Source organism: Phoenix dactylifera, chromosome 1 (genome assembly GCF_051530095.1).
Source record: "Phoenix dactylifera cultivar Ajwa chromosome 1, Ajwa_hap1_PhDact_Kaust_v1.1, whole genome shotgun sequence".
Taxonomy (NCBI): Eukaryota; Viridiplantae; Streptophyta; class Magnoliopsida; order Arecales; family Arecaceae; genus Phoenix; species Phoenix dactylifera.
The window spans coordinates 7,404,419-7,428,430 of NC_143190.1; the positions used below are offsets into that span (position 1 = coordinate 7,404,419).

A 24,012-nucleotide genomic window follows, 5' to 3' on the forward strand; every position below is an offset into this window, starting at 1 on the left:
GAAAGTTTGCGAGGACCTCCGATGTCTAAGTCAGAATATCAAGGCAATAGTATGAAAGGGAGAAAGTTTCGGCAAAAGGTGATTTTATGAGTAATATTGTATGTATTATATGTTGCGTACTTGAGGTCCTCCTGGCTATCCTTTTATATAGAGAACCTTACTATGTTGTTAACTGACCTAATATGGTGTGCAATGATGATCAAGTGACGGCCAGTAGTACGACCGCAGCATGGGAGTCAGTTCACATGGGCGGCGAACAGTGCTGGTAAGGTGTCGGCCGTGGTACTACAATGACTACAGGTTCTAGAATTGTCAGTCTTTGTCGATACGTGATAATTGTTCTTCTAGGCTGATGGCTCCTCCTCTGTCAAAATCGAAGTCACTTATCTCGGTCGGTCGGTCGGTTGCTCGACTAGGGCCGAAGGCCCGAAGTTGTCCTACTTGATTTACATCCGAGGTCAATATAGTAAACTTGACCCCCCTCAGGTTCAAGAATTGGTTTAACCAGTTTCGTTTTGGAAAATCTAGCCGGGCTAATTTGGTCTAGAGTCAAGTTTCTTTTTTTTAAATTGTCAATTACGATTTCAATTACATAATCTACAATCATAACCCTGGCCTGGCCCGTCTTGTTTATCAAATAAATTATGCTATATGTTTAATAAATATCAGATTTTATTTTGATTTTCTAAGCTATTTAATAAATAAATTATATTTACGGTAACAAGTAGTTTGCAGTAACTATGTCTCAACCTGTCGTCAATATATATATATATATATATATATATATATATACACACACACACACACACACATATATATATATATATATATATATATATATATATATATATATACACACACACACATATATATATATATATATATATATATATATATATACACACACACATATATATATATATATATATATATACACATATATATATATACACACACATATATATATATATATGTATGCATATACATATACATATACATATACATATACATATATATATACATATACATATACATATACATATACATATACATATACATATACATATACATATATATATATATGTATATGTATATATATATATATATATATATATATATATATATATATATATATATATATATATATATCAACCTGATCTAAATTCAACTCGATCCGACCTCCTATTTTTTTTGTTTTTTTTTTTTTTTTTTTGATGAGGACCCACCATCTTTTTAACTTAGCAAGGCAAAACAAGTAACTATTTTAGAGAGTTGGAAAGATGGATTTGTGTTGCAACTGATCACTAATTTACTGTGAGCAATAGTGACAAATCACAAACTTCCACAATCACAATTCAAGGGAGTTGAATTGGCAGGCCAGGTGTGGAAATGTGGTGCCAAAAGTGAAAGCAAGCAATAGTGACACATCTGGCTGATTATACATGGAGATACACGGAAGTAGGAAAAGTCTGATACATCCAATGCTAAACAAAAACAAAAAATAAAAAAGAATCATATATGTAGGTGGAGTTTTCAAGGATTATATACAAAGACTATACAAATACTGGGAAAAGTCTGAGATACAAGTCATCGATAAAAGGTTAGCATAACAATTTAGAACAACGGTCATTCCTGATGTCTGATCGAACCTTAGCAGATAAATGCAACATAATTCAATGCGTCGAGATTTAGGCTTAGACCAGAAGCTGCTTGTTCTGATTCAAACTAAAAGATGTTGGCCCAATCAATGATGTGTGCGAAACGCTTCCTCAATCGTTACATGTAGTGAACGAGTAGCACATTATCTCAAAATGATGATCATTACCTTGAGTTGGGCAAGGGGTATCAAGATAGGATGACTGAGAACTTTTCGAGCTATCTGCATGGAAAAAATAAAATAAATTGATTGCTCAAAAGTTTGCTTTCGATTTTAGTTTCAGATGAATCAAATTAATGTAGGTTTTTGCAACTTAATTTTATTTATAGTTTTCTGCAATTTTGTTAGAAAAGCAATAAATAATTTATAAAAAATATACAAGAAATAGAAAAAAAAAACTAGGGAAAAGAAAAAGATAAAGAAGGTAAAGAAACAAATTGGATATCATTTCAAAATATGTTTGTATTGTTTAGGACCATTGAGTAGTTTTTGGTGGTTGTGTATTGAAATGAAATATAAGCACACGTATTTATATATGAGATGCATGCTCAAATGCATGCATTTGGTTCTTTGAAAAAATAAGAGTTAACAATCACATCATTGCTTATGCTATCTAGCTTCGAACTAATTTCTTGGTTAAAGATCAGCTTTAGTAAAAGTTTGTTAGCATTCTTGGAGAACGTTCCAAGTGTAGATAATATCTGGCTAATATGCTACATTGCAAGTGCAACAATCCAGGACTTCACTCAAAAAAATTAGTTGGAAAGTATTATTTGGATTTCTTGACTTATATAAGTACTTAAAATTTTCCCAGCAAATAACCGATATGGAACTAAACACACGTCTATATGGATCATCATATACTTTCCCGGCTTGTTTATGCCCTGACGTCCTCGCCAGGCTAAGCATCTATATTCATTCAAATCTAATTAGAAAAACTACGATTAGCTTGTGGTCGGCTCAAATATACATATGCTACAGTGTCATCTAGTCCATATAGATCATAGGCCAGGTCTACTATGATACCATTTATAGTAATCCAGAACTTTATCCAAATAGGTTAGCCGAAAGGTTCTACATGCACCCTAAGAATTATTCATAGCCATTTATTAAATTCTTGCAATAAATAGTTTTGAGAGTCATTCAGTCAAGAAGTATAATTTAAACAATATGTTAAATAATTTGGAGAATATCATGAATTGCTTTCGCAATCCTCTATCGAGTGTAACCTTTTACGTATAATACTAAGAAATTCGATCTTTTTTTTTGAAGAAAATAAAGAGTTTTTTTTTCTTTTCTCTCACAAAGAAAAGAAAAAGAAATAGAAGGCATTTTTATTTTTCTTTAAAGAAGAAAGAGTTTCTTTTCTTTCCTGTCACAAAAAAAGAAAAAGAAAAAGAAGATTGTTGTGGAAATAAGGGGCTTCCGAACTTAGTCCCACATCGACTAGATAGCGGAGAGGTCTGTTCCTTAAGTGGAGGGAAGCTACCTCATTCTCTTAGGAGGTGCCTTTTGTGGGATAAAGCCGTACGTTGGGAAGCGACTATGAAATTCCCTTCAAAGCAGACAATACCTTCTGAGAAAAGCGGTCACCTCTGCTGTCTAGACCGGTGGGGATTGAGCTCGGTGAGGTCGGGGGATGCACCTCGGCCTCATCAAAGATAATTTTCACATTTTAAGGCCAATAAATCTTCATTCTCCACCCTTCATCCTTGATCACGCCCCATGTAGTTTCTTAAACTTGGTGTGTTGAGATTTAGTTTCTTAATGGTTATTTCTTTGTACAAGTTATTATTTTATGAGGCTAAACATGGATGAAAGGCACCCACTTATTTGATGACCCATGCATCCGTATCCAGGTTTAATTTGTAATCTAGCTAGTGTTCTCCACCCAAGGGTTCTTGATGCATGAAGAACTCTGAGGCTAATACACGACCTCAAGCCTCACCATGCACAAGTCTACCGGTACCTTGCAGGCAATATAGTTGGAGATCATAGGATAAATGCCTTAAACCATGCATCTAATATGTCTCAAGAAGCCAAAAATACAATTATGTTTGCTACCACCCAATGCACATCCGAACTAATTGTGACTTTTAGTTTCAAATGCAAACAAATATTAGCTTAACATATGAGAGAGAAAGCTCGATGGCGTTCTTGCACGAATTTATAACCTATACAGAGCAAGCACGACACCGAATGACAAGTAAAATTTCAACGCTTTTACAAAGCGACAGCAAGTAAAATTTCGATGCTTATATTGCTGACGCTTTAGAAAGCGCATGCAATAAAAATACAGACACTTATAAGCATCAGTATATGCATTAAAAAGTGCCAAGAATTATTCTTTTTTTCTATAGTGCTTGTGAACCCCTAAAGGTTTGATGAAGTTCTCCTAGAACAAAGATCTAAAATAACAGCTATTTTAATGCTTACCATCCTCCATTATATATATATATATAACATGTAGCGAGTTATTCTTTTCAAAATTCAATTTTTGTATCTTTTCCTCCATTTTTTCCAAACTGCCTGTTATTTTCTACTGTAGCACCATTAAAACAGCTGTTATAATGGCCAATATTCTAACACAAAGCTTTGAGGTCATACATAATAGGGAAATAAGAACCATTGTAACCATTATAAAATTCAATAATAGTTCCGGTTGGGTCAGTTATAATGGAATAGTGCTGTTATTGAAACCATGATGACAAGTGTCCAAGAGTTTTTCTGATCTTGCTTTTTATTATTTTGTATTTGCACTCTATATTGAACTGCGAGATTGCCAGAAACATGCACATAATTGTGCATGCACAAACAAACACAGATGGCATTTGGAGAGTCTTAAATTGTTGAGAAATAAACCCTCTACCTGTGATTATTTTTTTGGCATACTACATAGATTAAAATTACAGTTAATATAAAAATATCAAAATATGCTTGAAGTTGAAACCCTGTGCTCTCACTTAATATAGATTAGAAATTGATTTATCTTCACAGTCAAGTGACCAAAGGTATAAGAGAGCAGGGGAGATCAGGTCCTCCACAGCAACAAGAAGAAACTTGAAGAAATTTGTTGAGCAAGTTGTTTGCTATTACCTAAAATCAATTTTTCTTCTCTTGCACCACACAATATTAGAAAAGAAAGGAAACAGAAATAGGTTTGGTTTTCCACGCATCCTAGGTTTTAAGTTTTAAATAGAACTTGTCACCAAACTTTTAAATCTCTGAAAACTAAGTTATGTTTTTCCAACTAGAAACCAGATATGGGACCAGTACCTCCAATTTTTTCAGAGGCTCTGAGAGCAAGAGCACATTGTGGAACTTAAAAATGATTACCATTTCTATAGTAAGGAACAGCAAAGTAGTAAAACAGACGCAAAGCCTTTACTGTTACAGAAGCTTGCCTGGGATATCAAACATAGAGTATAGGAGAAAAGGTTATCAATTTTGTTTTTCCCTTTTCCCTCTCGAGAGGAGGAGAAAACATAAAATTCTTCATTAAGATAATGAAATCTTGCAGAGTATTTTAGTAATTCAATAGCATGCTCCAAATTTACCACAAAACTACAATCCAATGGTCAGAAAGTGCTCCTCCAACAAGAATGGTTTCAAATTCAGGCACTCATTACAAAGTAAAAGCTTCGCAACATATAAAAGAGACCTCGTTAATTTTACTTAGCAAGAGCAAACTGTACAAAGTCTGAAATGAAGCCATGTGCAGTAGGAAGCGATAACTTTATTTTAAGAATGTTGTCTCCTATATGTTCATTTCCCAGGTCATCAGTATAAGACTCGCAAAAAAAAAGTGTGGGCATGCACAGGACTATGAAGTGAAACTGTAGCAGTTACAACTGTATGTTAAAAAAATGATAAATATGATTTGGATCCAATTCTCGAGAATCATGCCAAGAGGCACATTGAGATCCAAAAGAACAGCATCTCCATTTCCTGACACTCTTCTACAAGAACATCCATCATGGTCACAAGATCCTTAAATTTCACTTCCACGCTAGAGAACAGAAGGCAGAATCAAGGTAGATATTTTGAACCAAAATTCCAAATGGAATTAAAGAACACAAAAGGAGAAGGGCCAAAGGATGACTGAACAAAGTAGGGCAACTTCACATGATTAAATTGTTAACGAATATATGAGCTATTAGTGGAAGATCTTTTATCACTAGCTCCATCAATAGTTGAATCCTGTTTGCTGAGTTCTGATGCCCCCTTAAGCCCCGCAGAATTGTATGGAGCAATCGAGACTGGACATTTGAGGGGATACAATAACTTATTCTCGATGCATTTATACCTGCAAGTATTATAGCTTCAGTGCAGGTTAAAAATTTAACCAATTCATAAAAATACTCAAAGTGCCAACTTACATTTCTTTGCAAAGATTATCGACAATCTGAGACAGGTTGATGATTCGCGCCCTTGTGTTGATAAGCTCTTCATCAGTGAGTTTATGAAATTCGTTGTCTAGAAAAATAGACAGAATATCTACATAGGATTCTAGTTGTTGTTGCTGGTCTTCAAATAGATCTTGTTTGATTTCCCTTTCCTGTAATGATATCTCATCCTTGAAGAGTTCATCTCCAAACATGTAGAAGGCAAATGGATATGAATGTGAAAGAAAACGCCTTGACCCAAGGAGTATATGCAATCCATTCAGCACCCAGCTGAAATTTTTGATACCAGACTGCTTATTTTCTAATAAACGCATGCTTTCCTTAATAGTTTCCATAAGTCTGTTTTCCTGCACAATAGAATCTGTGTGGTATTTATATCTATTGTAATAGTGCATATATTGACAAATGTTTCGCCTTGCAGTCCCTACATTCTTCTCTTCTTTGAAGCCATCACAGCTGTGGTCAGCTATCCTGTTCCATGAATGACGAAACCCAGTAGCACCACCACATAACCAACTGTATGACAGCAATGAAATTATAGTTAGTATAGTTCTATATATTAGCAATTGTTAAATAGGAAAATTGAAGACTTCTCATTCTATGTATAGAAGGAAGAACAAATGCACTTCTAAGGAATATTAGCATATAATTTCATAAGAGAAACCATCTTTAAACGTCTTTTGAAGTTTCAGGCATTTTTTAAACATTAGACATAGCTCGGTCACCATTTCTTCTAAATGCAAGCATCCTTCAGATGGCCGTATATCATCTCCAACTTTCTCTTATATAATATCATTATTCTGAGATCTTAAGGCTATTCTTCTTTGCAATTAAAAGAAATCTAATTGAGTATCAAATCAATCAACAGGGAATCTGGTCAACCTATTACTCCCTTATCTTAATTAGTTGTGCAGCCTGTGCCGGCAACCATATTTTAAAAATCAAAATCCATGGGTTACATCAAGAAGAATCTGACTAGAGCAGCAATATGCTGGGAGAAGGTGATTGTCGTATTACACTATAATCTAAAGATTCGGTGTTCTCTGGAACATATTGATTGTTAAACAAATAAAAAAAAAAACAAGCAGCAAAATTTTAACTTTGATGTGATACTAATATGAGGTTTTATAAAGCAATGAAAGAGTTGTTTCTAGATAACCCAATCCGAGTTGACAATCAAACAAAAAAATTTTGGTAATACCAATTAGTCGCAGCAACCTCACAGGCTCCTACTTTCAGAACAAAGGCCAATCTGTATTGCTGCCTTTTCTAGCAGGGTGCATTTGAGCTTTGGAGGTTTAATTCCAATATAATGATTTTAGTTCCTTGAAGTTTTGAGTTTTGATTTAAGAGATGAAACTTTAGAACATATTTGATCATTAAGAGGAGAAGCATGAAGTATCAAAAATGAAAGATATTTAAGATGGTAGAGATTGACAAATGTCGACTTGTTCTACTCAAAATGGAAAATATCAATTTCATGATTTAAGGCTTGTCTGAAGTTGCACAACTAAATTTTTGAGCTCTTTTTTATCAAGGTTGACAGCTTATGCTACAACCCAGCAAGCCACATATAGCAACAATGTATCGGACAATGTCATGGTATATGCAAGAATATGCCAAATTCTCTCTCTCTCTCTCTCTCCCATTCCCCCACCCCCCACCCTCCTACCAGCATTCCTATGTTCAGTATATATCTAAGTAAAATCTGTAAGTGTTTTCTAACAACAAGATTTCTCACTATGCCCACAGCTACCTGAGGACTGGAATTACAATGTGAATTACCATGATAACTGATTTGAATTTTAACCCAAGAGAAGCTAACACTCTGATTTTGGACTTGCACTGAAGCACATAATCTTACAGAACTTCACTCCAGTCACTCAAAGATGTGGAACTCTGCCTCCACGGAAGTGTTAAGAAAACAAAATTTGACATACATCTCAATAGACATAAAATCAGTCAAAAAATCTATTATAATTTTCTGTCCAGATCTCCTAATTAATTATAGAATAAGTAATTGTTAGCCAGATAAAATAATAATACCATTTGTTTTCTCAATAAGGACTTGTCAGAATTGTAAGGCTTAAGCCAGTGAATACTCATCAATCTATCAGTTACATAATGAAGAGAGTGATTAGCCACTACCATTCCAAGACATCATCAGAATGGGTAGTCTTGGAATAAAGCAGGCCACATCCTTTAGTAGGTTGTTGTTTCTGATCCATCAGGGAAAAGTTTTAAAACTACAAATATACAACAACAATAGAAGCTAGAATGTCAATTATAAAAATGGAACAGGCTAACTGGCGAATAATCCACTGAAAACATCTACAGGAAATATTTCTTAAAAAAAAAAATCACAGTAATGGTTCTCACCAGAAATGTTGTCCACAGACACATGTCACAAGATTGCAACCACCATCCTTTTCCACAGGCTTGTAACATTTTGGGCAGTGCTTTGTATTAGCTCTGAACCAATTTATATTCTCCAAATCATCATTGCATTTCTTGATCCAAAGCTCCCACATCAAGCATGAACAAGGCGAGTGTGCTTCTAATAAGCAATTGAAACAGAAGTTGAGCCCACATGAACACTCAACCTCGCAATAAATATCACCCTCAACACGTATTGCATTTCCACAATGTGGTATGCTTGGGCACCATTTAATCATATCATTATCTTCAATGTAAGATTCAAGAAGAAAACAATTAAAGCGGTCTGCAATATCTGGGTACTTTTCACTGACTAGATTCCTAATGATGGCTTCGTCACAAATAGCTTTGCACTTTGGGGCCATGCACCTAATGCGCCGGCTTTGTCCATCATTTATCTTGACAATAAAATGTTCAGTCCAACCTAAGCAAGAAGTGAATGTGATCAGCTATTTGATTAATTGCAAACAGAAGATAAAATGGTATAACGGTTCTGAAAAGAAACAAAGAGCTGGGTATCGTGTCATGATCATATATGGCTAACTACAATGGATATATACACACACATATCGATTAATGGGGACCCCAGAAAGGAGCTATTAATACCCATGATTACCATCTCAGGATTTTTTTTTAAAGGAAAAAATTTGGTAATCAAGCAAAATATCACAAGGAGCTCAAGAAAAGCTAAATGTTAAAAGCTATGGAAAAAGGAATAGAATGAAGAACATGACAGGAGGAGAAAAAAAGAATAGGGACTGACTATATTATCGGGGAAAAGAATCAGGAACAACTTGTGGACTCTTCGTGGCAACTTGTAAAATATATGGAGGTTCGTTGGTAACCAAACAATAAATATTAGCTTTTGATTGCATAATAATGGATAGTGTAAGGAAGAATTCGAGAAAGATCTGAAATCATCTCAATAATTTGGAAACGTTGCGACAAGGCTTCCAGTGACATTATCTTATAGCTGAAATAGCAATTCAAGAAGTCACTAAAATATTCTAGTTTTCTTCGTATATGAGAGCTGAAACAAGTCTGTAACTATAGGCGCAGAAACAAGAGCAAGAAAGACAAGCTATTTCTCACTAAATTACATAATGATGCTCGAGATGTTAAGAAGACTTACAATCATTGCAATAACAGTGTCCGCAGCCCATTGCAGTGGCTGCATTAGGAGCAACATCCTCAAAGCAGATATTACATGTAATGGCGCTCGAGGACTTCCACAAGTCAAGACCTTCGTTCTCCGCGATGAGAACCCCTGCTTCGCAAAGCAGCCTTTCTCTTTCCTTTCTTTCGAGCAACTCAAATACTCTCTCCACATTCCATCGGTTATGGATTAGCAGAGTCCTTGCATGTTGCTCACTTACGGCCAAAAAATCCATCACCTTCTGCAAATCCTCCTTCTACACACACAACAACAACAAACAAACAAAAAAAATTAAAATAACAACAACAATTGCATCATTTTTTTCATAGATTTCGTCAAGAACCATCAGTATCAGTATATGGAGCAAAGCGAGCTACCTGTGCTGCCAAAAGTGACTCTCTTGTGATGATCTGCAAATCGCCGACAAGCAATAATGCAAAATTCAGTTCACCAAACGAAGACATATCCAAGAAAATAAAACCGGAAGAAAAGGAAATACCAGACTATTAGAGATGATGACCGATTCGTTAATGATCGAAATTTGTTCATATCAGAATCAAAATTGAGGAAGAAGAACATTTTTTTTCATGACTAAAGCATCATGAAACTAAGGAATCCACAAAGATAAAACCCTAGTTCAGCCAAACAGAGTACGAGAGTTGACACAGAAGAAAACGATCTCATACCGAAGAGAAGGACCGCTTCTCGTCCTCCTGGGGCTTTTCTTCAAGTCTATCGAGGATGCTCTCCTCCACAGCGTCGTCCTCTTCACTAGAGTACTCCTCGACATCGCTTGAAGACTTACCATAGTCATCATCCGCCATTAGAGCAAAAACTGCGAAGAGATTAGAGAAGTCTAGCGAAGTTCGATGGAATTTGTTTGGTGACGATTCGAGGAGAACGAATTCTATTGAAAGTTGACCGCGAATGGAATCCGGGGGAAAACGACGTGACCGACTTCGTCTGCTTCGACGACCCTGATTTAAGGCTAAGGAATCGGGGTTCGAGATTTACTCGTAGGAGTGGAAGGGATTATAGGAATACTGGTTTTTCGTACTGACCGTAGATTCGGTTTGCCAATAAATCTCGTCCGTCGATGTGTGTTATTTACTTAGTTTGGTGGAAACCAAAATAAGTAAATAATAAAAAAACCGTTTCGGCGCTTTCTTTTTCCTTATTTTTCGGCGCTCGTTCGGGAACGTTTACTCAAAACAGTGCTCTTTTAGTATCAAGATCGCGAGTAACAATCAATCTTTATATATTTCCATACATATAATTTTAGTATGAATACATCCAAAAAGATCAAAATACAACATATCCGGAAGCTCTTAAAGGACGTTTTCAGAATGGATGGCCATCTACTAAGCTATACAGTCTATAGTCCTGTTGGCCTCTCTGTAGACGTGCTTAGCGTGAAGACCATCCCGCCGAAAAATTATGTCTTTGGTGTTGGATGGTTGTAACTCTCGTTTCCAACCTCACATTGATCCTTCATCAAGTGCAGATGGAGACAAGGCTCAAATGCTATCTCGGATTTATATCAAAAGCTGACCATATTTGAAAAAGAATTAGTGCGGACACCAGTACCGGACCGTCTGTTACGCAGGGCCACAGTGGTCGCAGGAGGACGGTCCATCCAGTTTCGTTGTAGCTGGATTGATTTATCTTAGTTGGTTTTATTTTATGTTGATTGGGCTTGTTTGCATTTTGTCATTTTAGGGCTTTTATAGGATTATTTTCTTTATAGGGATCTTTTTGCTAATTTGTGGCCTCTATATATGGTTTCATGCACTTATGTTATGATGAATAAAGATTTATGATTCTCTTCTTTAGTATTGGCATGAAGCCTAGAGCTAGAACTAGGTGTGAACCCTAGTTCTCTCCCTCCAATCTTTCTCTCCTCTTCTTTCTTTTTTTTTTTTCAATCCCTCTCTTTTTTTTTTCGCTGTTCTGCATCAATTTTGGTATAGAGCATGGCAATAGAATTTTCCGGGCTTCCGTGGACACTGCTCTAAATGTGGGGGCGCAGGTTGAAAAGGTTTGGGACGGCTCATCCCCGACTGAGGAGCGATTCCCCGTTCTCTCTTCCAAACAAAAACCCAAACCCCAGGGTCTTCCTCTCCTCCGGCGGTACACGAAAAGGAAAATCTTGCCCCCCCCCCCCCTCCCCTCGAGACAACCAGCGATCGTACGCAGGAGAGGAGGAAAGGACGCGCGCTCCTCCGCGAAGCCTGCTTTCTTCCGGCGGCTCCCGAGGAAAAGAAGGAGAAAACCCACCTCGTCGCCGGCCATTTCTTTCATCCTGTCGACATTTCCTTCGCGATGCCTGCTTTCTTCCGATGGCTCCCGAGGAAAAGAAGGGGAAAACCCACCCCATCCCCGCCGCTGCCTTCTCCTCCTCGTCATTCCTGGATTCCTCACCGCGATCGTCCACCGGTGCCACTCCGTCGCCTCCCTTGGCAGCAGCCATCTCATTGCCACCCGCGGCTCTTCGCCGGACGATTCTGCGCTCCACGCATCGTCGCCGCTCCATCGCCACGCTCCACGCTCCATCACCTTCAACTGCCGCCGCACCCTATGCGCCGATCGCCGCGGAAGCCGGCGCAACAACCTACAAAACCCATGAAGATGGACCATAACAGGCACGTGACGGGTTTTCGGGTCGGGTCGAGCCCGTTAACCCGAATCCTTTTGGTTTTGATTAAAAAATCCGTATCGGGCGCGAAATGGGTTAACGAAGCCGGTCATGCCGTTAACCCGAACCCTATCGGATCCGAGTTCAAAAAGAGAGAGAGAGAGAGAGAGAGAGAGAGAGAGAGAGAAAACTGGTCACCTTCCTTCCCGAGCCTCCACCGCAGCGCCGCCTCCGCCTTGCTGCCTTAGCCACTGCACCTTCTCCGCGTCGCCGGCCGAAGCTCCGCTTTTGTCGCCGCTCCGCCCTCGCCGCTCCACACATCGCCGCCTTCGCCTTTACTGCTGCCCGTCGTCGTCTCCCGTGAGCGGCGCCGAGGCCATCGCCTCCGCCTTCTTCCCCTCGCTCGCCACCCTTAACTCTTCCCCCCTCCCCCTCAAAATCTCTCTCCCACCCACTTCACCTCCCACCACCGCACCACAGAACCGCCCCATCACTTCTTCTCCCTACTTCGACCTACCTCCCACGAGCGCCGCGACCCCTCTCTCTCTCTCTTTTGGCTCCCCAAGGGTTTCGGCGTCGAAACCCTCATCTCCAGATTGTGATCCCAACCGCCCCTCTTTGCTTTCCCCTTTAACCATTCCCCTTTACCTTCCGCCCCCCCCCCCCCCCCCCCCTCATGGGCCAACTCCACCGTGGGTACCCGTCAGACCCCGCACCCATGCGCCTCGCCCGCCCTCCTTTCTTTCTAGTTGTCGCCCCAGCCTAGTGATGGAGGCAATATTTATTAATATATGGCTTAATTACTAATTTTAAAATATTTATTAACCCATGTAAATATATTTTAATATTTGTAATAGCTACTATTGGCAATATTTATGTAAGCGAGTCATATATGGCCAACCAATAGGTTAAGAAAAAAATATTATTATTTAAATTGCTTAATCAAAAATATTATTAGAAATTTAGTAATATTCTCTTATAAGATTACTCTAAGTCTAATATAATAATTTTCTTTCAATGCTAGTTTTTAGAATAATTTTTACACCAACTAAAAATGATAAAATTTATTTTCTTCTATAATTATACAAATAATTCTTAGGAATCATCCGATTATCCTAATGAAACGAACCCAAAGTCCTTTTAATTTATTTTTTATTTTTATTTCATTCACTTGAGCGATGGGAGGATTCGTGCCTATCCACCATTTGATTATCCATGGCTCGCTTTGCGAGCTGTGCACCAGGATATGCTGTTCGGAGCGCGTTGAGATCTGTGCGATGTGTGATCCAACCGCTGATGGGCGCGAAGGAAGATGAATCCATCTTTCGCATGAAGGATACAACCACAAACCCATCTGGCAACTTGTAGGTGCGTGCCACGGTGTGACGTGCCTCCGGTCTGGACTTCGGGTACGGGTCGGGTCCGAATCGGGTCGGTCGAGGATCCGATCTGGTCTGCCCGACGCCCTCCCAGCTCTGCACCAGGCTCCGACCTCCGTTCTCGTTTCATTTCTCGTCTTTTAGATCCTCTTCGCTCCACAAGAAGAGACGGCTTCGAGAGCGCCAACTCGCTAGGTTTTTTTCTAGGGATTTTTTTTGGCCCCGAGAAGATGGCAATGACCAACTTCATCCTGACGGTGGTCGGTGGGAGCGCCGCCGTCCTCCTCTTCCGCAGCGACGTCAAGCAGTCCGCCGCCATCTTCCGCCGCAACGTCCGTCAAATCCGCCAGTGGCTCGAAGAGGACTCCACCTTCGCCGCCAAGTAAAACCCTTCTTTCTCTTTTCTGAATTCAAATCCTAGCTGAGAATGTTTGGATTTCGCTCTGAGATTTTAGCTAAGCAAATGAATCAAAACTTAAATTTGATTCAATATAAATTGATTGCGACAATTTCTTATGTCATTTAGATGGATTTTGACTGGTTTCGCGATATTTACTACAGTAATCTGTTTTAGTTATTGTCACAAATGTTTTATGGGTCAGCTAAAATTTATTTATTTTTAGAATATCTGTGGAATTGGTTTAGTCTTTAGCTTTCTGGAGGTAAGTAATTCAGTCTTCTCAAACTGCGAGTGCTGCGCTATCTTGAGCAACTGAAATGCTGATTATCTTTGGTTGGTGAGTAATAATTTATACGAAATTATGGGCATATAAGAATTATGTTAGGCCCATTTGGCATTGCTTTTGCTTCAGAAATATACTAGACTGGACATCCTGTACCGCCTTATGACGAAAATCTTCTTGTTTTGTCGAATTGTTGGAGTGAAAAATCTTTGGAAGCTTTGGAAGCAAAAATTGTTTGTTTTCAAGAAAGAGCCAAAATAAATGGTAGAAATAGTAGAATTTCCTGCGAATGTCTCCTACGTCAATCTCATCTGGGATTTCACTAATTCATGGAGAAACCAAAATACAAAACCAGCAATGGTGTCAAACAGGCCCTTAGGCTTTTTTCTTATCCATCTTTGTTTTTCATAGAGTTAAAAGTGAGTAGATTTCTGATTATGTGTTATAATGGAACTATAATTGACAAATGTTTTCATCAATTTGGTTTGGTTTTGTACGTCCTTGTTTACTATCAAGGGCTATGCATTAAGGCCATTGCTTATTTTATTTTATTGATCACAGCCAGATCTTACACTCCTGATTACCGTTGTTCCATCTTGTTTTGTATGTAAAAAAGATTAAATATCATGGAAGTTGACCTGACAAAATGACATTTAAATAATTTTGAAGTTTTTGTTTTGTTGAAAATTTGATACATGAAAGGACCATGAATCTTTGGGATAGCTAGTTTGTTATATTTTTTAGTTTCCTATCCTGATTGCTCTTATGGTTATGGTTGTTTTCTCTTTTCAAAAGTCTGTCGATGTAGTTGTTTGATTTACCATCTTTCATTTATCTTTAACTTTGTTATAGTTAATTAGAATAAAGAATGAAAGTTATGATTTGTGGATGTATAGTATTGTTTTTTCTGGTGTGGTATTCTTCTGGGCTCTTCATTTTCATTTTATTTTTCCTTTCTTTGAAGAGATTGAGAGAAGTGGTTTACCTTGCTGTTTGCAGGTAAAGTGATACATGCCACATGAGAAGTGGAGTATCAACAAACAGTCTTTATGAATCACAATGCCCAGAAGTAAACCACTTCCCTTATTTGCTGGTATATCAGGTCATGGTGATTCACTGAGGGAGGGGTTTCAGGTTATGCTCCACATCTCATGCAGCATTAATCATCCCTACTTATGAACACAGTGCCAACAAAATTACTACACTTGCAATAGAATTTTAACATAGACAAAATCTCCTTGTATTTGTGTCCTGTCTGAACATATTGAAAATAAGAGAATGGTTTTGCTTGCAAGCAGATTTTACGCCTTCATGGGCAAACTATAATATTGGGCCTTCATCACAATCCTCTCCTTCATAGGTCAAACAGTTGGTCAAGAGTGGCCCAATGAAAACCAAACTGCTTATTTAAGGCATATCCAAGGCACCCAACCCTATCACTGCGGCCCACAGTAAATCCTAGGGGTGCAAATGGGTCGGGTCGGGTCGGGTCCTAGGTGACCCCGATCCGACCCGGTTTTTTGTTCGGGTCCCAATTTTGGACCCGGACCCGACCCGGTTGAAGATCGGGTTGGGTCGGGTCGGGTCCGAGTCGGGTTCGGGTCGGGTCCGGGTCTGATTCGGGTCGGGTCCGGGTCCGATCGGGTCCAATTTTTTTGTGCTTTTGGGAAAAAATTTGGGCAAATCTAATTTGGTCATATCATAATTATGAGGTGCTGGGCGACCCATGACTTGAAAGACTTTGCAATTGAGCTCTAGTCAGAACAGATGACCCATGACACACTATTTTTTATCTATATGACTGATTGGACGGAACTCGGTGTCTCCCAGCTCCCCTCTCACGAGGACAAAAAAAAACCCAGACCTTCTTCCAAAATCCAATTCCATTACAGAAAACTAGCACATGACCCATATTCAGTTGCAGTGTTCCCTCACTTTCTCCCTTCAAAAGTTAAAAGAAACAAAAACCAAAAAACAGAAGGAAAAAAAAAAAGGCAGCTACCGAGACACCAGAGGTCTCAACAGTGTAATAGATCGAGAGAGAATCCTGATGGGCCGACGTTCCTTTGGATTCTGTGAACCTATGCTTGTTGCTAACTTGCTATCCTCCCACACTGACCAACAGTACCACAACCCACGCTAAAAAAAAAAGAAAAAGAAAAAGAAAAGACTTTCTTTTGCTTTTCCTCTCTCTCTCTTTTCGGGTCCATTCGGGTCGGGTCGGGTCCGTTGGGTAAACCCAGACCCGACCCAGAAAATGATTCGGGTCCAATTTTAGGACCCGACCCGGACCCGCGGGTCCTAAAATTCGGGTCGGGTCGGGTCTACGCGGGTCGGGTCGGGTCGGGTCACGGGTCGACCCGACCCATTTGCAGCCTTAATCCCAAGCTGCCTCAACTATTTGTCAAGAGTAAGAAAGAAAAGAGTGACTTAAATGCCATACTCAGGCACTAACATATGCTAGTTGATGTGCTTACGTGCCTCCATGTTGATTAAGTTCTGATAGTGACATAAAATATAATATAATTTTTCTATCTCAAAACATCAATTAGTATATACTTGGTAGGAGAGTTAAGTTACAATAAAAAGAGAATAACCATATGGTCATCATCTCATCATTGTTCTTTCTTATTATTTCTTTGAAAACCTGCAAACTCATCATAACAAAGTTCTGTACAGCAGCAGTAACTCCTTGGCACTGAAATTCTGACTTATTTCCTCTTTGAGTGTGCCTCTAATTCAATCATTATTAGTTTTTGACACAAACCCTACCAAGCTCCTTTATTTATCTGTGCATCCACTATTTATATTGGAACTTAGTTTGTTGATATTAAAGCTTAGTTTGAATATTCAAGCTGTCATTACACAGTTGCACAGACTTCTTTAAAAAACATATGGCACAAAATGATGTGAGATGCTCATATAAGTTTTGCGAAATAGAGCTGTTTGAATGATTAAATCATAGAATTAAAAATTGGGCCACTGCTTTGAAGATTGAAAACTATCAAATTACCCAATGCCAAATAGTCAAGCTACATGTGAGTACAGTGAAGATAAGGTCAACAAAGGAATAATGGGTAGTCATAGAGAAAAGGTGAAAGTGATTTTATTCACACTGCCACTGGAAAGACTAAATTAAGGGCACAATGTGTCATTGAGTCACCAAGCAGTAAAGGCCCATTCTTGGCAACACCTATCACATTTGTAAGAATGAAGGGACAAGGAGCATAGTCATATAGTTGTCATCACAAAGAATCTAAGAATTGATTTTCTAGCTTTACTCCAAAATAAGAATTACATTCCATTCCAGACAGAGTTAGAAGTATCGGTTTACAATCTTTGGAAATAATTACAAGTTGTATGCCATGATGGCTAGAAAATGGATATACTTTGCCTAGATGTCAATTTTGTGTGTGATGATGTGGGGAAAATTTGATATATAGATTCGAAGTACTGTTGAATTAAGATGGCATTGAATAGAACTAGATTAGGAGAAGTTTCTACCATTGGATTGAGGGCATTGCTGAAGCAGTTGATTGTTCCTTGACACAATGACATTATACTTTGGTTGTGCATGGAATAGCTGAGCGAGCCCTATCAATTCATATATCAAATTAATAAGGATTATAATCAAGTTCTAATCTTTTCACGAAATCTTAGATCCAATGTACATTGTGCTATGGCTTGATGTCTTCCATGCCCTTGAGACTCTGTAGTTTGTTCAGTGGTTTCAAGAAAGTGACGGCTTAGGTAATATGTTCCTCCATGATCTTCTTGTTACTAGTCTGTACCAAGAGTTCCACTTCAAGCTAAAGACTTGAACATTTATAAATCCTCTATGCTAGCTAGCAAGATGATTTAGACAGCATATGATATCTTACATGCTGGAACGACACATAATTTCGTAAGAAAACAGCATCCAGTGCGTACTTTGATAACAATTTGAATGCTAGAGAATGGTAGCCAAAAGTTGGAATGTTACGCAATGATTGGCAATATTGCTTGACATCATCTTATTGGAAAAGTCACATGGCTGTATGAATTCTCAAATAAACATGGATTGACAACTCTGTCAAGTGGGGTTCCTTTCTGTTCTCATTTTTTTAACCGTTCTTGGTATAGGTAATTGGTCTTTTCTTGCTGAAACGAAATTATGTAGGTAATAGATTCCAATTAGATATGTATATCGAGATTCTATGAAAGGATAGGTAATATAATGTTGTGTAAGATGACTTTATTTGTTCCAGGAAAGACCTATAACTTTGCCTATTACTCTTCCATGAGAGTATGTTATTTGGTCATTCTGGTTGGCATCTGGGCACACGAGGTTGGTCCGCTAGTTAGCTGCTTCTTGTCTTTTCGCCCTGTAAAATATTTCATTTTGCCAACTAAAAGTAAACAAAAACATCAAGCCTGCCTAGGGAGCCTTCTCAAGTAATCAGTTATGTGTTCAATAGATATTTCTGGTGCTTCCAATCCACTCCAGGGCATACTTGCTGATAACTTTTTTGGGAAATTGAAATGCATGTCAACATAAGTACTTGTGTTTTTGGGGCTTCTATAAAAACATATTTTATGGCCCTAACTAATATACCAAAAATGCCTAGGTGTTAGTAATGCATTAGGTTTATATTTTTAACCAGGTACTCAACAAATCACCACACTTCACAACCAACATCCTTGACAGCCCGTTCTTTGGTGGCTGTCGCTCTGATCTAGTTAACCTATCCATGTGGTGGCTTTCACTCTAGGACAATCAAATAGCCCTTTCTCTATAGCGGCTACACTCTGGTCAGTAGGTAGTCCTTTCTGCAGGCAGCACTCAACCAATACACCAAAAATGCCTAGGTGTTAGGGGTGTATTTGGCTTGGGCCTTAGCCAGGTACATAACATTTTCACAAGATTCTAGTGGATGCAAGGGAAAATATGGAAGACATGTACTAGAAAAGGATGTAACCCGTTGATTGAAGGAATGGTGAAGTAGGATGTATACAGCCTCCCTCAAATTGTTGGGAGAAGGCTTCTTGTTTATGGTATTGGTCATTTTAAGCATTTCACATTCTTGCTTCTCTGTTCAGATGCTTAGACATGTTAGAACATGCTTAGGTGGTTGAAGAGCCTAAAAGTGGTCTATGTTCTTAGGTAACATCAGTAGCTTCTGCAGGAGAAACTCTTATTATAAAATGACATTTGACATCTGTCAGCATGTTTGATATTTGCTTTATTCATTATATGGGGACCAGCATAAAGTTAATATACGAGACAGATCATTTAGTTGCACCGACTTGTTAAGGCTTATTATTGAATCACTCTCAAGGTGTTAGAATGGTTATTTACACACTTCGCTGTCCTTTCTAAATTCAAAACAGAAATCATGTTTGTGTCAAAGTTCCAAATACATTATTGGAGCCACAACTGATAGGATTTTAAAACTTTTGCCTGTGTACTTTGTTACACTTGGGGAGCTCTACGATATATGACACCGTTCTCATGGCTGAGTGTCTGAAATTTCTGGCGACTTTTTCTTCATTTGGGAAATCAGGTTTTTAGTTGCATGCTTTTGATGCGGGGAATGATGATGTTGAAGCCACACACTGTCTTATCAGTTTTAGCCAGCAGAACTTTAAACTGCAGAATTTGTAGGAACCCGCCATTGCATGTAGTATAGCTTAGTGTTATGGCTTTTTTGTTGTCTGATATTGGATGATATGGTTAGGATGGAAAGTTAGCAGTAGTTACCTTCCTTCAATCAAGTTCAGATGATACGCTGAGGTATGTGGTGAATATCTTCTACAATTGAAGGTAAATGCATTTCCTATTTCTATTGTTCTCTTGATGTGGTCTTGTTCTCAGAAGAACCTAGCATAGTTCCCGGGGAAGTACCTTTATCTTTGTTTCAAGTCTGATAATGTCTTTTGTGCTTTTGGATTTCAATGTTCATTTGTGAGGGCACAGTTTTCTTGCACTTCTAGACAAGTTAGAACATATCATATATGTAATGTAGGTGCTAAGTTTTAACAGATATTTATTACGTTGTCTTAAACTGCCCTTCTTTTTCACAGGTCAGCACCAAAAGAATTGGATTCACAGGTTCTGAAGAAAGATGTTCCCAAGGAAGAGAAGCATTAGACCACCGTGTAATTCCTTCAATTTTGTAGAAGGTGCTCGAACAAATAATATCTAACATTGTATGTGTATTGTGATAATAATAGTTGTAGGTTTCTGATCAAAAATATCCATATCCAAAATGTAGAATCACCTTGTTTTCTGAGGGTTTTGCCAAGCATGCTTCATTGAGTTCATTCACACCATCATTTTGTGAAATTTTCATGAGATGCTGGTTTGGTAATGTTCTGTGGGGCTGTGCATGGAGCTGTTAATGCCCATCTTTTAATATTTAGATGGATACAACATTGAAAACCAAATGAAAAAAGAGTGCCAAAAACTGAAATACAGTCTAAAATTGCAGACTTTTTGATAATGAATTTTGGTCCCAGGCGTTTGGATATTTCAAACTTAGATATATCTTATTTCAAGCCCTTATAATATTCTGGATAAGATATTCTGGATAAGCTTGATTATCTGAAATGATCCTTAATGATATGCTTCCTATTCTTCATCTGCTGAATTGTTGAAAATTAATAAATTAAGGGATCAACCAAGGAGAATCAAATCCTGTTAAAAAAATGAATACATGGTAATTTGTTCATCTGAGAATATTGGTGAATATTGGTGATACTTATTTTCCCCCTTTTCTTGGTAAAGAGTTATGTATGTTTTTCTTTTAATGGAGAATTTGAAATTGAAGCTACAACACAAAGGCTATTGCTGACTTCCTTAATTACAGAAATTTTAGCAGCATCAGCATGTGTTCTTTGAGTCGAATCAAACGAGCAATTTCAGTAGACATTTTTACAGGTGTTCGTTTTGCCCTTTTTCCACGCTCATCAGGCAAAACAGAGACCTACGCTCGACGTTACAAGTTGGAGAAGCCACGACCCAGGAAACAACATGAAAGCAAGAAAAAAAAAGTGCACGAACAAAATTCCATTGCCGGGATTTGAACCCGGGTCGCCTGGGTGAAAGCCAGGTATCCTAACCGGACTAGACGACAATGGATTTCTGTTGATCGGTGCCATATAAATTACATGACACAATATAGTCTAGTATGGCATATGCTAGGTTAATTATTCTTTAGTTTGTATTACGAAGTTCCAGAACAATATTTGAATCCCAACTTTATACTGTTAGCTTCTGCATACCATTGGAGTTTTAAATTTATAAAAAGATTTATTTTTTAAAAAAATAACCAACCTTATCTTCTAAATTTTACTTGGTTTCAATAGTTTAAAATATTTTTTTTTAAGACACTCATTGCATAAATATCCAATTGATTTGTACTATACGTGTGATAAATTTGAGATAACTGACTTAGTTTAAGGTCTAATCCAGTATGATTACTTTAGATAGATAGTATCAACACTAAGTGAGGTTCAAGTTCACAGGACATCTCACCTATTGCACAGTATAAGTTGCTTATATATTATTTTTTACTTATTTTTTTCTAAATTTAAATCTTTTGTAGAGAATTGTTGGATTTTTAAATTTATAAAAAGATTTAATTTTTAAAAATAATCCAACTTTATCTCCTAAAGTTTAGTTGTTTTCAATAGTTTAAAATACTTGGTTTTTTAGAGGCTTTTTTCAGAAGAGTTGCGACTCTTCAGAAAAGAACGTTGGTTTCCGAATAGGATAGCATACCTCGGAAACGTAACATCCTATCGGTTACTAAATAGAGTCCATAAAATAAACTTTGGATGCAGCATCCGAGATCAATCAAACACAATTCTCGATCTCTCTCTCATTTACTAGTGCTTTATATCCGCTCAAAAGTTTCTTCTACTTACAAAGTTCTTCATTTTCAATTTTCTGCTTTCTATCATTTTCTTTTTTGGGCATCTAAAGAAGTCATTTAGGCCAAATCTCCCCAGTAATCATGCTTACTTAAAGGAGAATTGGGTTGAGCTGAGTTGTTGTACCATAAAGACAAGATTATCGCATGCCTGCACGTAGGAGGTGAATGTAGGCTGTGTGCATCACACGCCTCAATCTAGACAAGTTTACTACCAAATGGTTTTACAAAAAAGATTTTATATTAAGTTTTTAATTTTGAGTTATTATTTGATATCACAAATAGCAATTTCTAGGTGCACCATACTTTGATTTTCTATGCATACCATACAGTCCAGCATACAACTTCAAGTTTTTTTTTTCTTTTTCCTTTTTTTATGGGTAAAATCAACTTCAACTTCATTTTCATGTCTAGAATAGCAAAATTTGGATTAGGTTTTCCTATTTCTCACTTTTTTCATGAAGAAAACCTAAGATAAGTTGGAATTCTATTTTGTGAGAGTAATAACTTTGTTCCATTTCTTTGCATAGAACATTCGGAAAAGCCTGGTTAAGCCCATGTTGACCCGAATAAGTGGATTCAACTAGCCCTGGCACTACACCAGATCAAATTCCATATATTGGTCCGTAGCCCTAAGATCTTTGAGAATTCGATGCAATTTGCACCCGGACTCCATTTTCTCACCTCCAATCTTCGGCCACAGCCTATCTTATGGGCGGCTGTAGTGGAGCAAATCTTCTTTAGAGTGACAGAACTTTAAATAAGAGCAACTGTGGACGTGAGAAATGGAACTGGCGAAAATATCGCAAAGCTGTTGCTGTCAAGGGCTATAAGAGTTCCCTTCACTTTGATAGGTGCCTGATATAAAGCTTGAAGGCTAAAGAACTCGTACAATAGTTCAGAAAAGATATGCCAATGTGACAAACTGATGAGATATGGAAATAGTCACTGTAAAACTAGGATTAACTTTTATAACAATTAGGAAGTAAAAAATATAGTTAAAGCTAGATCGAAGACGTAACACTTTAAACGAATCCAGCTAATAAGAGAAGATATTTTTTAAGTATATTGTATAGGTAAGTGCTTGATAGCCGACAATTGTTAGCTTGGTCGGTTGGCATCCACTCCCAAAGGCTCACTCTTGGAGAAGACCAAGGATTGAAAGCATATGGATGACACATTATTATTGTATTGCTAAAATTAAAAAAAAAGCTTAGACTCCATGTTGATGTCATGAGGTTCATCTTTGGGAGCTCGGCGGATACTCTTGGAGAGCAATTCGGCTACAATGGTTGATTAGATCAGGAGTGAATATACTAGGTCAGATCTACATCCATTAGTTTGGGATGTATGTCACCTTTTGAAGGGTTTCGACTCATTTTGAGTCACACATGTATTTCGAAAGGTAAACAGTGCGGCTGACTGGGTCACTTCCTTTGCAGCACATCACACCGGGGCCTTTTTATGGAATGACACTATCCCTATTCTGCAGGGCTTAGCTTGTGTTTTGTATTTTGATTTTTCAGGGCATACTCGCACTGTACAGTGAGATGTCGGTTTACCAAAAAAAAAAAAAAGAAGCAAGCCGTTGTAATTCCTATACAAACAAGAAAGAAGAATATGTACATGTTTGGTCTCATATATATATATATATATATATATATATATATATAGCTCCATATGCTACCGCAAGGTATAACATGTATAAGAGAAATCAGCATTCATTGATTTATCCTTTCCTTTCCCT

The 24,012-nt window shown here is 37.8% G+C and overlaps 2 protein-coding genes and 1 non-coding gene across 6 annotated transcripts; 1 reads left to right on the top strand and 2 right to left on the bottom strand.

The window, feature by feature from the left end:
• Positions 1 to 5,297: 5,297 nt before the first annotated feature.
• On the bottom strand, positions 5,298 to 12,898 carry LOC103720794 (putative E3 ubiquitin-protein ligase ARI2). Of its 2 annotated transcripts, XM_039114335.3 has the most exons (8): positions 12,489 to 12,898; positions 10,342 to 12,266; positions 10,033 to 10,065; positions 9,632 to 9,911; positions 8,443 to 8,923; positions 6,492 to 6,579; positions 6,037 to 6,410; positions 5,298 to 5,963 (listed from the first exon to the last, which is right to left on the bottom strand). In XM_039114335.3, the coding sequence occupies exons 2-8, from the start codon at positions 10,477 to 10,479 to the stop codon at positions 5,795 to 5,797; spliced, it is 1,563 nt and encodes a 520-aa protein (XP_038970263.1). In that variant the 5' UTR covers positions 10,480 to 12,266; positions 12,489 to 12,898; the 3' UTR covers positions 5,298 to 5,794. The 2 variants fall into 2 exon arrangements, with proteins under 2 accessions (XP_038970263.1, XP_038970262.1); XM_039114334.3 differs by having other exon boundaries at positions 6,037 to 6,579; positions 12,489 to 12,891.
• Positions 12,899 to 13,618: 720 nt separating this feature from the next.
• Positions 13,619 to 21,453, top strand: LOC103720786 (uncharacterized). 3 transcript variants are annotated; one of them, XR_016400076.1, is made up of 3 exons: positions 13,619 to 14,051; positions 15,352 to 15,421; positions 20,416 to 21,453. XR_016400076.1 is itself a non-coding variant. In XM_088719517.1 (2 exons), exons 1-2 carry the CDS (start codon positions 13,900 to 13,902, stop codon positions 20,480 to 20,482), a joined length of 219 nt encoding a protein of 72 aa, XP_088575643.1. In that variant the 5' UTR covers positions 13,625 to 13,899; the 3' UTR covers positions 20,483 to 21,453. The 3 variants fall into 3 exon arrangements, 1 of the variants encoding a protein (XP_088575643.1); XR_016400075.1 differs by having other exon boundaries at positions 13,621 to 14,051; positions 15,352 to 15,486; XM_088719517.1 differs by lacking the exon at positions 15,352 to 15,421 and having other exon boundaries at positions 13,625 to 14,051.
• On the bottom strand, positions 21,399 to 21,472 carry TRNAE-UUC (transfer RNA glutamic acid (anticodon UUC)). Its single transcript has one exon. It is a non-coding gene; the product is annotated as a tRNA-Glu (tRNA).
• Positions 21,473 to 24,012: the final 2,540 nt, after the last annotated feature.